Raw genomic sequence first — 13,932 nt, 5'->3', positions numbered from 1 at the left:
AGACCAACACCGTCAGCAGTTACTGTAAAAAATGAAATACTAGCTACTTATTACATCTTCAACAGTATAATTAATTACTGTAATAATTACTCTGTGTAAAAAGTATTGGGTTACTTATTACTCTCTAAATCCTATATAAACCCCAACCAGTTGAACAATACAAGGATAAACACAAAACTGCACTTTTGATTCTGTCACATAAATAATGTACAATTGTGTAAATTGTTCTTGAACTGACCAAAGTATTTAAAGGGAGAAGGTTACATTAAAAACATACATTTTAACATTAGAAATTAAATTTTGAAGTTAAATCCACTATTGTTATATATGGAATTTTTCTACAGTCTATACAATGTTTTATTACATCAGAAGTAATTGTGATTAAATTAAAAAATGTAATTTCAATGTAATTTCCACCTTCTCGATTACATCATGTACAACGTTAAAGCTGGAAAATGGTGATTGGTCGGGAAGCAACGTGTAGTCTTGACATTGACAAAATTGCATAATTTGACATAGATCTCTCACAACAGACACAAATATTGTGTAGTCTGAACCTGGCATTATGTTAAAGGGTTAGTTCATCCAAAAATGAAATTTCTGTCATTAATTACTCACCCTCATGTCGTTCCACACCTGCAAGACCTTCGTTCATCTTCGGATGAAATTAAGATATTTTTGATGAAATCTGAGAGGTTTTATATTTCCCATAAAAAGCAATGAAATTACCACATTCAAGGTCCAGAGAAGTAGCAAGACATCGTTAAAATAGTAAACACGACTACAGTGGTTCAACTTTAATGTTATGAAACGACGAGAATACCTTTTGTGCGCAAAAATATACCAAAAATAACGACTTTATTTAACAATTTTTCCTCTTCCCTGTCAGTCTGCTATGCAGTTGACACAGTGAATGTATTGAAGAGCTTTTGTGTTCTACATCAGAATGCCAGCTCAGTGTTGGCTGATGCTGTTCACGTGAGCAGCACGTGAACAGCATCAATATTTTTGTTTTGTTTTCGCGCACAAGAAGTATTCGCTTCATAAATTTAAGGTTGAACCACTGTAGTCAAGTTCACTATTTTAACAATGTCTTTACTACTTCTCTGGACATTGAAGGTGGTAATTTTGTTGCTTTCAATGGGAGAAAAAAAAAAAAAAAACCTCTTAGATTTCATCCGAAATATCTTAATTTGTGTTCTGAAGATGAACAAAGGTCTTATGTGTGTGGAACAACTTGAGGGCGAGTAATTAATGACATAAATTTCATTTTTGGGTGAACTAACTCTTTAAAGTACTACAATTACTAAAACCTAAAAAAAAAATAAAGCTAAATTAAAGTTTTTTTTGTTTTTTTAAATGTTTATTTACTTTTCCTTCTACCGTCTGTGCTATAATGTTTGAATCAGATACTAATGACAATACTTGTTGTTAAAAAAAATTAAGAGTAGGCTAATCCTTTACTTAACTTTTTAAAGGGAAGAGTAATTGAATTACATTAATTAATTACTTAGCCTAATACATTACACCCAACACTGGCCGACAGTCACCAGATTACAGCACGTCCCTTCTCAGACATTTTAACGCAGATTCAGCGGTGAAAACAAGCTCCGACAGACGGCAGCAGACTCTGACGGGTAACACAATGATCCAACAAATCCCGATGTCAGTGCGGTGTGAATTGGTCTTATCTCATATAGTGTTATAGTGGACGACAACTGATGTAGCGTCTGTGACGCTTCATGATGTCCCGACAGAATTTTTTTTTTTTCTTTCGCTCCTCCGCAACAGGTTCTGTCACATCTGTGATGTTAACCAATAGGAGTACAGAAGCTCTTCCTTACACAGCTTTCAAACATGGCATATTGATGGTATTGGGTGCTTGCAGGTGGAATTCATTGATTCTTTTCTTTTCTTTCTTTTTTTTTTTGGCTGGCGGGGGGCTTTTCTGATGACAAGACAGCCAATAAAAAACACGCCACTTTGGCAGTCGCTAATTCAGCCTTCTTGATGGCATAATGCACATTGTTAAAGACAGCAAGCGATAGTCTGACATGTCTTGTCCACGACATGACAGAATCGCATAATCTGACACAGTGACTAATGCAACAGACAAAAATATTGTGTAGTCTGAAACTGGCATAAGTTAAAGTACTACAATTACTAAAACTTAAAAAAATAAAGCTAAATAAAAGTATTTTAAACAAGGTAATGTACTATAGCGTAATCCTTGAAGCATAATTGCACCTTAGGTTTTTTCATTTGTTTAATTTTTTCTTTTACTGTCTATTCTATAATGTTTGTATCAGATGCTAATGCTAGTATTGTTAGCAATGGTTTTCTGGTGTTTTTTTATTTTTTTTAATTAATTTATTTACTCATTTATTTTTCTCTTTATTATATATTTATATAAGTGTTGTGTAACCATAACTCTTTATAAAAAAAAAAAAAAAAAAAAAAAACTGTTAAAAAAGGACATATTTAGATGCTAAAAACAAAATATGTGGAAGCAAAATTACTAAAACTTAAACTAAAATAAAATTTAACTTAAATTACATAAAAATAAAAACAGAAAATATATAATATATATAATAAATACTATATTACTGTATAATAATATAATAAATACTATATTACTATATAAATAATGCTAAAATAACTCTGATTCTATTATAGCAGCTGTATATGTGTTAACTGGTTACAGCTTCTGCTTTATTCTTAATATTTATTCTTTATTATTAATATTTGAACAGCCTGGCAACCATTTATCATGCCTTTGTAATAATAATAAATTTGACTTCTATTTTAATACAGTTTTACTTTTTATTTAGTTAGTTTTTGGTTACACTTTATTTTGATGATTCACTTTAGACATTCTACTAACTATAAGCAAAGACTATAGAATAACACAAAACGTGTCAATGGTATTGTTTTGAATGGGAGAAAGTGTAACGCGCAATATGGCGGAATAAGTCCTGCCTTCTAAATAAGAGCCAGTCGCCGACTGGTAAAGTCATCGTGTCACTGCAGCGGCCGTTAGAAGCACTGGTTTCTATAGAAACAGTCAGACGCATGCCTCTGAAATGAGGCACAAGAGACGCGCATTTATGTCTGCGCATGCGCATTAGGTTGATCCAGCCTGAAAAATACAGTTTTTTTTTTGTCATGATTTGAGCGTTTGGAAAAAAACATTTATAAGACAGTTGTTGTCAGATTTGATTGGTGATTACAAATATGAAATTTAATCGAAAGCTTAGCAAACAGCTTTGGAGAATTTAATGTTTCCTCATTCAAAGAGATAGGAGTTGCACTTGCATGCCCGAGAGGCGTTTCAAAGATGGCCGCTGAGTGAAATGACTTGTCTTAAAGGGACTTTGCTTTAAGTAACTTTGTAACTACATGTCAACTAACTCTCATTAGAGAATTAGTAGACTGTTAGGTTCAGGTTAGGGTTAGTAGTAGTTGCTTATAGTCAGCAGAATGTCTAAAGTGACCATCAAAATAAAGTGTTACCTTATTTTTAATTTACAATTAATGAATTCATCACCACTTGTGAGGAAAAGTTAGTGCTGAAGTGTTCAGTCAACTATCCCTTTAAACACCAAGGCTTCAGACCTACAGTTTCTTTCGCAAGATTCCCCCTCTCCACCCATCCTTGCGGTCCTTCTTAACGTGCCAAGGCTGGTGCCAGAGTGCCGGATGTCAGTGCCAGCTTAAGTGCCTCATGCCTTATTGGCTCTAATCTGTGTGTCTGCCGCAGATACAGCAGCCAGATGCATGCCGATGGTCTCATAATGGAGCAGGAGGACAGCTTCTGGTGCCAAGCCCTGGAAGACCTGGAGACTTGTGGCCAGTCCGAGCTACTGCGTGAGATTGAGGTAAACACTTCAAATAATAAGCTCGCTGCTTAAAAACCTTTAATCATCTAGTGGATTAGATATAATTTAACACATAAGAAGAAAGATGGCATTTCTCCATTGAAAAAGTTAATAGTTTACACTGTGACGATGATGTCAACATCCATTATGTAAGAATCATTTCATGAAAGAGAGCCATTTGTGTACACAGCCCTTTCACAAAGTCTTGAATTTTGTTTTTGGGCTCTACTAGAATAGGTTTTCATGCTTGAATGTTCTATTAATGTTCATTATTTTTCACATATTTTACATTATTGCAGCACCTCTCTTCCCAGTCTGTCAGTATTGCCCTGTTTAGTTCCTGTCTCTATGAAGCCCCTCCTTCTGAAAAGCACAATGTGCTCTGATTGGTTGGCTGGACCAATGTGTTGTGCTTGGTCAAGCGCTTTCAGCGTGTTTAGGAAATGTCTCACCACTTACTATTACTGCGAGTTTCAAAACACACTACTAAAGCAAATAAACCAGGCCTCGCTCCTTTATTTTGCATATGAATTGGCCGGGAATTATTTAAAAGAGGAATATTGTGATTTTGTGAGATGTTCATTCCCAGAAGAAAAATCAATCGAGGCATTTCAGGGAGTTCAAAAACAGTGCGCACTGATAGAGTTTAATCATGACAACTCTCCTAACAGTTTTAACATGTTATTGCATGTGGCAATGTTAATGTATTTAGCCTTGCCAGACTAGATCTGCTACGCTGCTACTGCTTCAGAGCAAGTATGGACTTGCTACAGCTAATAGATACACAGACACGCTGCTGTGAGCATGTAAGATATGCTGCTGCTGCATGATTACACATACTGTACGTAAATCCCATAGCAGATCTAGGCAGGTGGAGCTGGGGGAGGTGGAGGGTTTCAGAGGAATTCTGATAGCGTGCTGCAGGACCAGCTTACAGCAAACAATGAACCAGACTATCTAAATGTTATGCAAGCAATCTCATCAGCTGCAGGTCAGGATCTGTAAAGGCCAATCAGCTTGTGCCATGCGGTAATGTTGTGATTGCTTGCAGATAGCACATAAAGGACCTTTCAGCATGTGCCCTCTAAGAGTTTCATGATTGAAGTAAGTAATAATTGACGACGGCCCGTCAAATTATTAAAAAATAATGCACACCAGAGGTGGTAAGGCTGTGTGCACTATTTTCTAATAACTCAACAGTCCAGGGTCAATTACTGTGCTTATACTACAGATACCACACCTCAAGACACTGTTCAGATGTTGTATTTCAAGACATTTGTCAGGTTTTTTTTCCTTAAAACACTTGGGCCTAATTTCTTACGCATCTCATCCCAACCCTTCGTTGCTAATTCTAAAACGTCATTTCAGAACTAGTAGCTGTGCGTTTCCGTGAAAATAACTGCACAACCTTGGAATGTTCATCAATCAATCAGATTCGACCATTGAACAGCCCTTAAGTATAACTAGATATAATAACTTCCTTTGGATTGACTTTGTGCTTTGTAACTTTGCAGACCTTTTTCATGCTCAAACAGCAACATTTCACACTATAGAAAGTTGTGCATGTAAAAAAGCCTAATAGGTCCTCTTTAAGTATTATATAATTAATATATTAATGGATCTTTTTCACATTTCCAGGGTTCTCAGAAGCAGAGGTCATCCCACCAGGGTAAACGTGTTTCTACGTTTATTAAACTGTCTAAATTATAGTGGTGAATGGAAACTACAACAAATATAATTTTTTCGTTCCAGTAGCAAAAGAGAAAATACACAATAGCATTTCTGTGACTTTTCAGAAAAGATTAAGGTTTTACATTTTTCGTCAATCCCACATCAGCATTAACGAGTTTTTAAAAATCTAATGCAAAGGTTATATAACACAAATTATAGTCTTATAAATTTACGTTTATATATATATATATATATATATATATATATATATATATATATATATATATATATATATATATATATATATATATATATATATATATATATATATATATATATATATATATATATTAATAAAAGTTGCTAGATTTATGATGCTAGTAATTAGAAAACGCCAATAGTCTATGACAAGGGTTCATAAAAATTATGGAATAATAAAAAAAATTTTTTTTTTTAATTATATTAAATAAATATTTTAGACCATATACATTTTTATGTCTATATATGTAGTCATATAAATTCTATTCTAGTTTGTATTTAAAATGGCAGAACGTTTTGTAAAATTCCTATTAGTTTTTCCACTCACACTATTCGCCAAAAACAACCACGGTGACGTAAAAGTGCATTACCAACGCCGACAGATGAAAGGATTCAATGAAATCAATTCAATGGAAAGCATTCCAGAAGAGAAGACAATGCTGAATAAAGTCGTAGTTTTTGTTATTTTTGGACCAAAATGTATTTTAGATGCTTCAAAACCTTCTAACTAACCCACTGATGTCACATTGACTACTTTGATGATGTTTTTATTACCTTTCTGGACATGGACAGTGCACCGTGCCTACATTTTCAATGGAGGGACAGAAAGCTCTCGGACTAAATCTAAAATATCTTAAACTGTGTTCCGAAGATGAACGGAGGTCTTACGGGTTTGGAACGACATGATAGTGAGTCATTAATGACATAATTTTCATTTTTGGGTGAACTAACCCTTTAATAACAGGATTCAGAATATCCCAAATTATTTATTATTATTATTATTATTATTATTTTAGCTTGAGATTATGTATTCTTTGTCTTTAAGTGTGTTTACAGGAAAAATAAAACTTTGAAAATGCATGTTTTTCTTAGAATGACTCCTAAATCTTTGGAGTTCAGTGGTTGAGCAATGCTGTACAGTCCCAGTGAAATATGTCAGATTGTGGTAATCAGCTGTATCTTCCATAATCACATGCTCAAAAACACCCTGCAAGATGAGGACATGAAAATTGCGTTCAGCACATTTTTTGGTTAGCACCATTACCTTATTTTCATAATTCCTGTAGTGAGTCAAATGCTAAAACAATGCAAATAACGCATTCAAATAAACACTGCCATCAGCAAGTGCTAATCATTCGTTGTGCTGAAAATCCCAAAATCACCAATAACTGCACTACTGTTACCAAAAAGAAGTGTGCATGCCAACTGATGTCACATTTCATGCCTGCTTGCTCTAAACAATGAGCTCTGTTCTTACACAGCCAACAGAGGAGAGTTACGAAAGTATGGGGAAGTGATTTTATTATTTTTGATGACATTGTCTAGCGAGGTCAGCCATGGATGACATGACGTCGGTACTTGATTTTCTTTCTTCTGTGGAAGACAAAATGAGATGTTGTGTCCTGTCCTGACACTCTTTTCAGTATATAGTGCCAGTAAATGGGTTGCTGTCAAGTCTTCTGAAGCCACTTGATAGCTTTGTGTGTGGGAAAATACTGAAATTGAAATATAATTTGCATTCACATTCATACAGTTATGCTGCCCTGGTTTTACTTCAGTGACATCAAACGTATTTGGTTTAACAGTCACTAAAGAATTTTCTATGGAAAAGAGCAACCAGGACATTCTTCCACTGAAGAAAATCAGTCATACAGGTTTGGAAAAACATGAAGGTGAATAAATAATGACAGAATTTGCATCAGTGTTATTTTTGTATCATTAATATACCATTATAGATTTTATTAATATTTTATATTTAAAATTTTGTTAAAGTTTCAGTAATTTTGTGTTTTGTCATTTTTATTAGTTTTGTTGTTTTTTAATATGTCTATATAGTTTTAGTAATTTTTGTCAGTTATAGTCATTTTAAACTTGGGGCTGTTTACACGACACCATTTTCAAATAAAAATGGAAAACTTTTGGTGTGTTTTGGCCATTCATTTGCACAACAAAGGTGTTTTGGTGGACTGAAGATGCAAACTTTTGAAAATGGGTTTCAAAGTGCACGTTGTTGAAAACCATACAGTTTTATCTGCAAAATGTTAGCAGTTTTTGCCATTTCCAGACGTTGTACTTTAACGAACTCCTCCTAGAACTTTAATCAGATCACCGGAGACCCTAAAGGGACATGGTGATGGAAAAATTATGAGATGGGAAGAAAAAATATATTTCAATGCTTTTGCATTCCCTCGCAAAAAGTTTTGCATTCAGATGCCAACGTTCACAAGCAAATCCCGCATTCACTTGCATTCCCCCGAAAAACTAAAAAGGTTTGCATGCGAATGCAAAGTTACTCAGAAGAACGCAAAATATATGCGAGAATGCAAAAGCATTAAAATATAATTTTTCCTCCCATCTTTTTTTTCTTCACCATGTCCCGTTTAGTAATGAAACTTGTTTACTGAAAAAAAAAAGAAAAAAAAAATCTAAGGCAACATTTCCTATGTTCATTTTCTTTATTAGGTTTCTTTTTTTCCCCATAGTTTAAGGTTACGTTTTCACAACAGGATGTAATAAAAATGGAAAAGTTTTTTCTTTGTACAGATGACGACTTTATCAAAACTATCCTCGTTCACACGGATCTGCAAAAACGACTAAAAACGCTGTATTATTCATGACAGACAAGTAGTTGTCGATGTCACTTTGTAAAGAAAGACTACGCGCCAGCGCACATATGCATTATTTTACAGAGCACTCATGCCAACTGCACATGCCTATAGACTGATCACGTAATGTGCATTTGCATGATGTCAGCGTTTTCACAGATTCCCGTTATTGCAGTTTATACTGAGACAAAAAAATTTAAATATCTCACTTGTTGGGTTTTCAGATTTTGCACCCAGGGACTTTTTTGCAGGTATTCGGCTGTTAAATGTTTCTACCAAATTTCATAGTTGCACGTGAAACGTAGCGTGAAGGGCGCTTAATTGAATTTTTGTAGGTGGCGCTATCGAGCCATTTTGGCACACCTAATTCTGAAACCCATATCAATTTTCACCACTTCTGATGTGTGTGCAAAGTTGCATGAGTTTTCGAGCATGTTTAGGCCCTCAAATGGGATTCATTTCGGAGAAGAAGAAGAATTGACGGAGCAATTACAATAGGACTCGGGCCCTAATTAATGATAATAACCCTGATTTGCATTTTGAGTGAACTATCTTTAAAGGAGGTGCTTTGTGGTTGTTGAGGGACTTGAAGTATTTATAGTAGTTACATTCTCAGAATCACATTGTGAATCACTTATGTCAAGTTATGTCATAACAGCATAATGGGACTCAGCTTTCCAACTAATCTGCCATTTCTTGTAAGCTAATTGTGTTTTGAAAGTACTTTCATGAGCGTAGATCCTATGTGTCTTGATTTGAGTTAAATCCTATTGAATTACGGCTTCAAAGAGTCAGAAATGCCCAAACTCTCAATTAACACACATTTCAGTCACAGCTCCTTGGAAATAAACTGAACCAGAGCTCATTAAAGGTAAATGAGGATGGGCTTCATGTCCTCCGCTTAATAGAGTTTTATTAGATGAGACAATTGCTTAATGAGCACCCAATCAGAGGCTCACGCAGAGCTCCCTATTTGAACCTTTCACATGACTCGTGTCAGGAGTTCAACGCACTGGAGAACGTTGGCATGAGACGTGAAAAGGCCTCAGAAGAGCAGGAATCAATGTTTGTGGTTTTTTTCCATCCCTAGGCATCAATAATGACCGGCAGTGCCCTGAGTTTGGGCGTGGAGGGTGGAAAGACCCACTGCGAGACAGTCGGCCAACCCCACCTCAGCCCTCTGCGTAAGGCCCCACATCTTCTCAACGAGACCAAGAGCAAAAGCACACTCCGCATGTCTGAGAAAACCTGGGAATCACGAAGGATCAAAGAAGAGATTCAGGACATCCTGTCGCCCACACCGTTAGAGCTGCATAAGGTGGACGCACTCCAAAACATCATAAAATGAACACAATATTTAAAAGCATGTGCATTCCCTTAAAAAATAAAAATAAATATATTATATATATATATATATATATATATATACATATATACATACATACATATATATATATAATTCTCTTTTTCTGCGCGGAAATTTTGATTTTTTTTTCATACTCAGAAGTGTGCTTATCTTTGAGATGCTTCATGCTGTTTTAAAGTCAGGACCAGTAAGTTATGATATAAACAGATCAGTCCTTTCAGAATATCTGTGGTTTATTTCCAAGGAAAACTGACATATCCTCGGAGCTACTTTGGAGATTTAGTTTTGATTTTCTTTTTTTGCTTTACCTTTGTATTTATCTTGCTTTACTTTGGCTTTGCTTTGCTTTGCTGTGGTTTTGTTGTGCTTTGCTTTGCGTTGCTTTTGTTTTATTTTATTTTGTTTTGTTTATCTTTGCTTTTCTTTTTTTGCTTTCCTTTCCTTTGCATTGCTTTTCTTTTTTATTTTGATTAACTTTACTTTTATTTTTTGTTTTGCTTTGTTTTGCTTTGCTTTTTTTTTTTTTTTTTGCTTTGCATTTGTTTTGTTTTCCTCATTAGACAGACATGACATAAATACATTCTGGGAAAATCAGCTTTAAGATACATTTACTTGAGAAATGTTGCATAAGATAAGATTATACTGGGATAAAAAACCCAATTGGGTTTCAGTTTATTTTTTTAACCCATTGTCAAAATGTTTTTTCTTGTTTTAAATATAAACTAACTAAATAAATTAACTTATTTTAATATACATATTCTCTGATTTATTTGGGGTGAACTACTCCTTTAAGACGTCATCTGTTAAACATGTGCATAAGAAATTAGCTCATGGTTAAATTGTCAAAATAATTTTGTTGTTCAACAGGTGACTGTGATGAAAGACCCAGAGAGCGATGACTTTGGATTCAGCGTATCGGACGGTTTCTTAGAAAAGGGTGTTTACGTGAACATGCTCAGACCTGAGGGTCCAGCAGATCGTGCTGGACTCAAACCGTACGACAGGATCCTTCAGGTGACTCTTCTCAGATCACCATACGCTGATTTCCCAGTGCCCCCCTCCCTTTCCCAGCCATACGATCTGCCCAGCTCAGTTAAATATAAACTCACTCTGAGAGGGCCAGAATGAGGTATGAGAGCATCAATAGGCCTTTGACTCTGGGAGGACATGTTGAGTTAAAAAGTTATTTCACTGGATCTTCTGCGTGGCTACACAGCACTTGTGGTCAAATCTTAGAGAAAGTCCTCCTCTCGCTAATCTCCCATGCTTCACTGACTGTGCAAATGATTAAATCTGTGTTAAGATTATACTTAACAGCTGTGGCGTTAACCACAGCAAAAAAAAAAGCAAAACCAATTTGTGTTTGCCAATGGTGGTTGAAAAATGCTATGGTGCTTGCTTCATGGTCCGGTTTTGTTTGTTTGTTTTCATGCTTGATAATGGAACAAAATTTTCAGAACAAACCCTTTTTCAGATAAACAAAAGGTTTTTTAGAGACTCTGCTAACATGTGCCGTGGTTGCATTAAGATTAATTTCTCTTAGATCCTGTTCACACCAATGATGATAACTGCAACGATAATGATAAAAATATAGTTCTGAAAATCATTCTAATGTAAAAGAATAGCAGAGTTCACACTAGACCTGAACAATATCATTGGAATCACTTTCAAAACGATTCTTTCCAGCTGATGATAATAAAAACTTTGAAAGCCAATCAGAATCCATCTTGCTTTAAAGAGCTAGAGCATTTAAAGCAGCAGACGACAAATAAAAAACAGAACAATATCGTCTGCTGGTGTGGACACTAATATAGTCAACCCAGTCTCATTAGAAAAACGTACCTGTGGGAGCATTTTCGTATATGTATATATCGCTGCAGTTTCGATGTGAAATGTCCACTGAGTGGCACTAAAAGCGTGTTCATTTTTTTTTGCTGGAACAGATAAACGTTAATATGGTACATTTTTATGACGTTGGTTTTTGTACAAATCACTGCAGTTCTGATTTGAAATTTGCACTCCATTGTGTTTTAAAATAACGTGCCACCAACATTACACCTAAACCTAACCTATAGTGTTAACAAAAGGTACAATTTGTGATATTTTTTTCCGCTAGAGGTCGCTAGAAGCCTATTCAAAACAAAGGCGTAGTTTGATGACGCCTAAGTTTTAGAGCTTGGGAACTTGGGACATGTGGTCTCCATCTCAACGGACGGTGCAAAAGAATAGGGATTGGAGTCTGGAAGAACTCATGTCCGTGGATGCGATTAATAACGTTACTGTAGTATGAAGCAGAGCAGGACCGAGTGTTGCGGGAGCTGGAGCGATTGATCAACACACGCCTCACGAGCAGCGGGACTTTTATTATGACACAGTTGCCGGCGCCGCTTCCGCTTTTCCGGTCATGAGTTTACGGGAGCTGTCCTTGTCGACAGAACCAGCGGCAGATGGTAAACAGTAATTATGTTCCATAAATAAGTAACACAATCCAGCATAAAACGTGCAAGAAGTAAACAAGGAACTGCTTGAAGCAAGCTAGTGGTTTGCTGGACACTAGACACTACTTCCGCATTTGTCCACGGCACTGTTGTCATGTGGTTTCTACGTCAGTAAAGGCGGTAACAAAGGTAACTGACGTCATTGACAGGCGACTGCACTGCCCCGTGTCACTGTTTAGAATGGGAATTTTCTCATGATTTACAAGTAGTTGTAAACATTAGAGATATTGTTTGTAATCAGCTGGATAAAATATATAACACTAGCCTAGTGGTTTTTGGATATTTTACTGCAAAAATTTTACATATAGTACCTTTAACAAAAGCAAATGTGACATAAAAAGCATCAGTAATCGTGCCATTTTAGCTTGTTTAGATCTCTCTTTGAGCTCTTTTACCATGACTCGCCTTTGACAGGATTCGTACCCAAGATTTCTTGAGTACAACTCCGTATCAGATGAGCTTCCGAGCAAGCTTGTTATGTCAGAAAAGCGAAACATATGGAGCTGGTTAAGCTATGCAAAGTCCAAAATATATTAGTTTACAAATCATGCACTTTGGTAAAAAAGCTTTTTGAAGCCATAACATAATATGGTGCAAGGAGACGTGAAAACAAGTCTTTACCAATCCATAATCTGACCCCGTAATCGTAATGTGTATGAAAATGATTAAAAGCGCTTGCCGTTTTACTGCCTCTAGTGTTCATTTCTGATGGAAACTGCAGTGATATGTACGTATTTTGGCGATTTGTGAAAACGTTCTCACAGGTACGTCTTTCCTATGATGAATATAGTTATCGTTATAGTTATAGTTCTTGGTGTGAATGGCCCTTTACATGGAATTTTAAAAAAATCTACTGAAGTCTGCATGTCTAAATGTTTCTCTGCCAGGTGAACCACGTACGGACACGTGATTTCGACTGCTGCTTAGCTGTTCCCCTCATCACAGAGGCTGGAGACAAACTGGAGCTGGTGATTAGCCGAAACCCATTAGCACAGCCGGGTGTCGCCCAGCCCCATGACTGCCATCCCCACTTCAACACTGTAGGCCATTCCCGCGAGCACCAGACCAGCACGCTGGACCTGTGACCATTGGGTAACTCAGACTATATCCACACCGGACCATTTGTTGCAACAGACTATCACAGGCAGCCATGATTCACTGGTTTCATTACAAAACTAATGAACTGAAATATCCAGATCGTGGAAACAGTACAACAAGATTTGAGCCAGTGTTCAGTACAAAACTCGGAAGGATCTGAGCCAGTTTTTAAAAACAGAAAAAAATAAATAAAAATATTTTTTGGACGACTACAATACATACAACATATGGACTTCACCCCATCGAATCAAAATGTTCTTTTCTTTTCTTTGTTCTTTTTTGTTTGTTTCTTTACTTTTTATTGTTTATTGTTTTGTTTTTGGTATTTTTGTTTGGCTTGCTTTTTTCTTTTGGATTTTAGTTTTTTGTTTTGTTTTTCAGAAAAAAAAAAAAAAAAAAAAAAAAATGCTGTGTCCAAATGTTTACAAAAGAGAAAAAGGATTCTGCTTTTGAAGTAGAATGCTATTAGATGTAAGCATTTTTTAGGTGTCTTACATTTCCATTTTCACTAGCAAGTGTTTTTTTACTTACACAACAAACTACAAATTAAGCTTTAT

At 35.7% G+C, this 13,932-nt stretch overlaps 1 protein-coding gene across 1 annotated transcript in view; it reads left to right on the top strand.

The window, feature by feature from the left end:
• Positions 1 to 13,681, top strand: part of grip2b (glutamate receptor interacting protein 2b) — a 176,164-nt gene extending 162,483 nt beyond the window's left edge. Inside the window, exons 21-24 of the mRNA XM_067398526.1 lie at positions 3,761 to 3,878; positions 9,504 to 9,731; positions 10,647 to 10,793; positions 13,165 to 13,681. Of these exons, the coding sequence (XP_067254627.1) occupies positions 3,761 to 3,878; positions 9,504 to 9,731; positions 10,647 to 10,793; positions 13,165 to 13,362 (691 nt within the window). The 3' untranslated portion in view covers positions 13,363 to 13,681. The remainder of the gene's footprint in view (positions 1 to 3,760; positions 3,879 to 9,503; positions 9,732 to 10,646; positions 10,794 to 13,164) is intronic.
• Positions 13,682 to 13,932: the final 251 nt, after the last annotated feature.

Source organism: Chanodichthys erythropterus, chromosome 10, assembly GCF_024489055.1.
Source record: "Chanodichthys erythropterus isolate Z2021 chromosome 10, ASM2448905v1, whole genome shotgun sequence".
Classification (NCBI taxonomy): domain Eukaryota; kingdom Metazoa; phylum Chordata; class Actinopteri; order Cypriniformes; family Xenocyprididae; genus Chanodichthys; species Chanodichthys erythropterus.
Note: the sequence above shows the minus strand (reverse complement) of the source record. Positions and strands in the feature narration are given on the sequence as shown.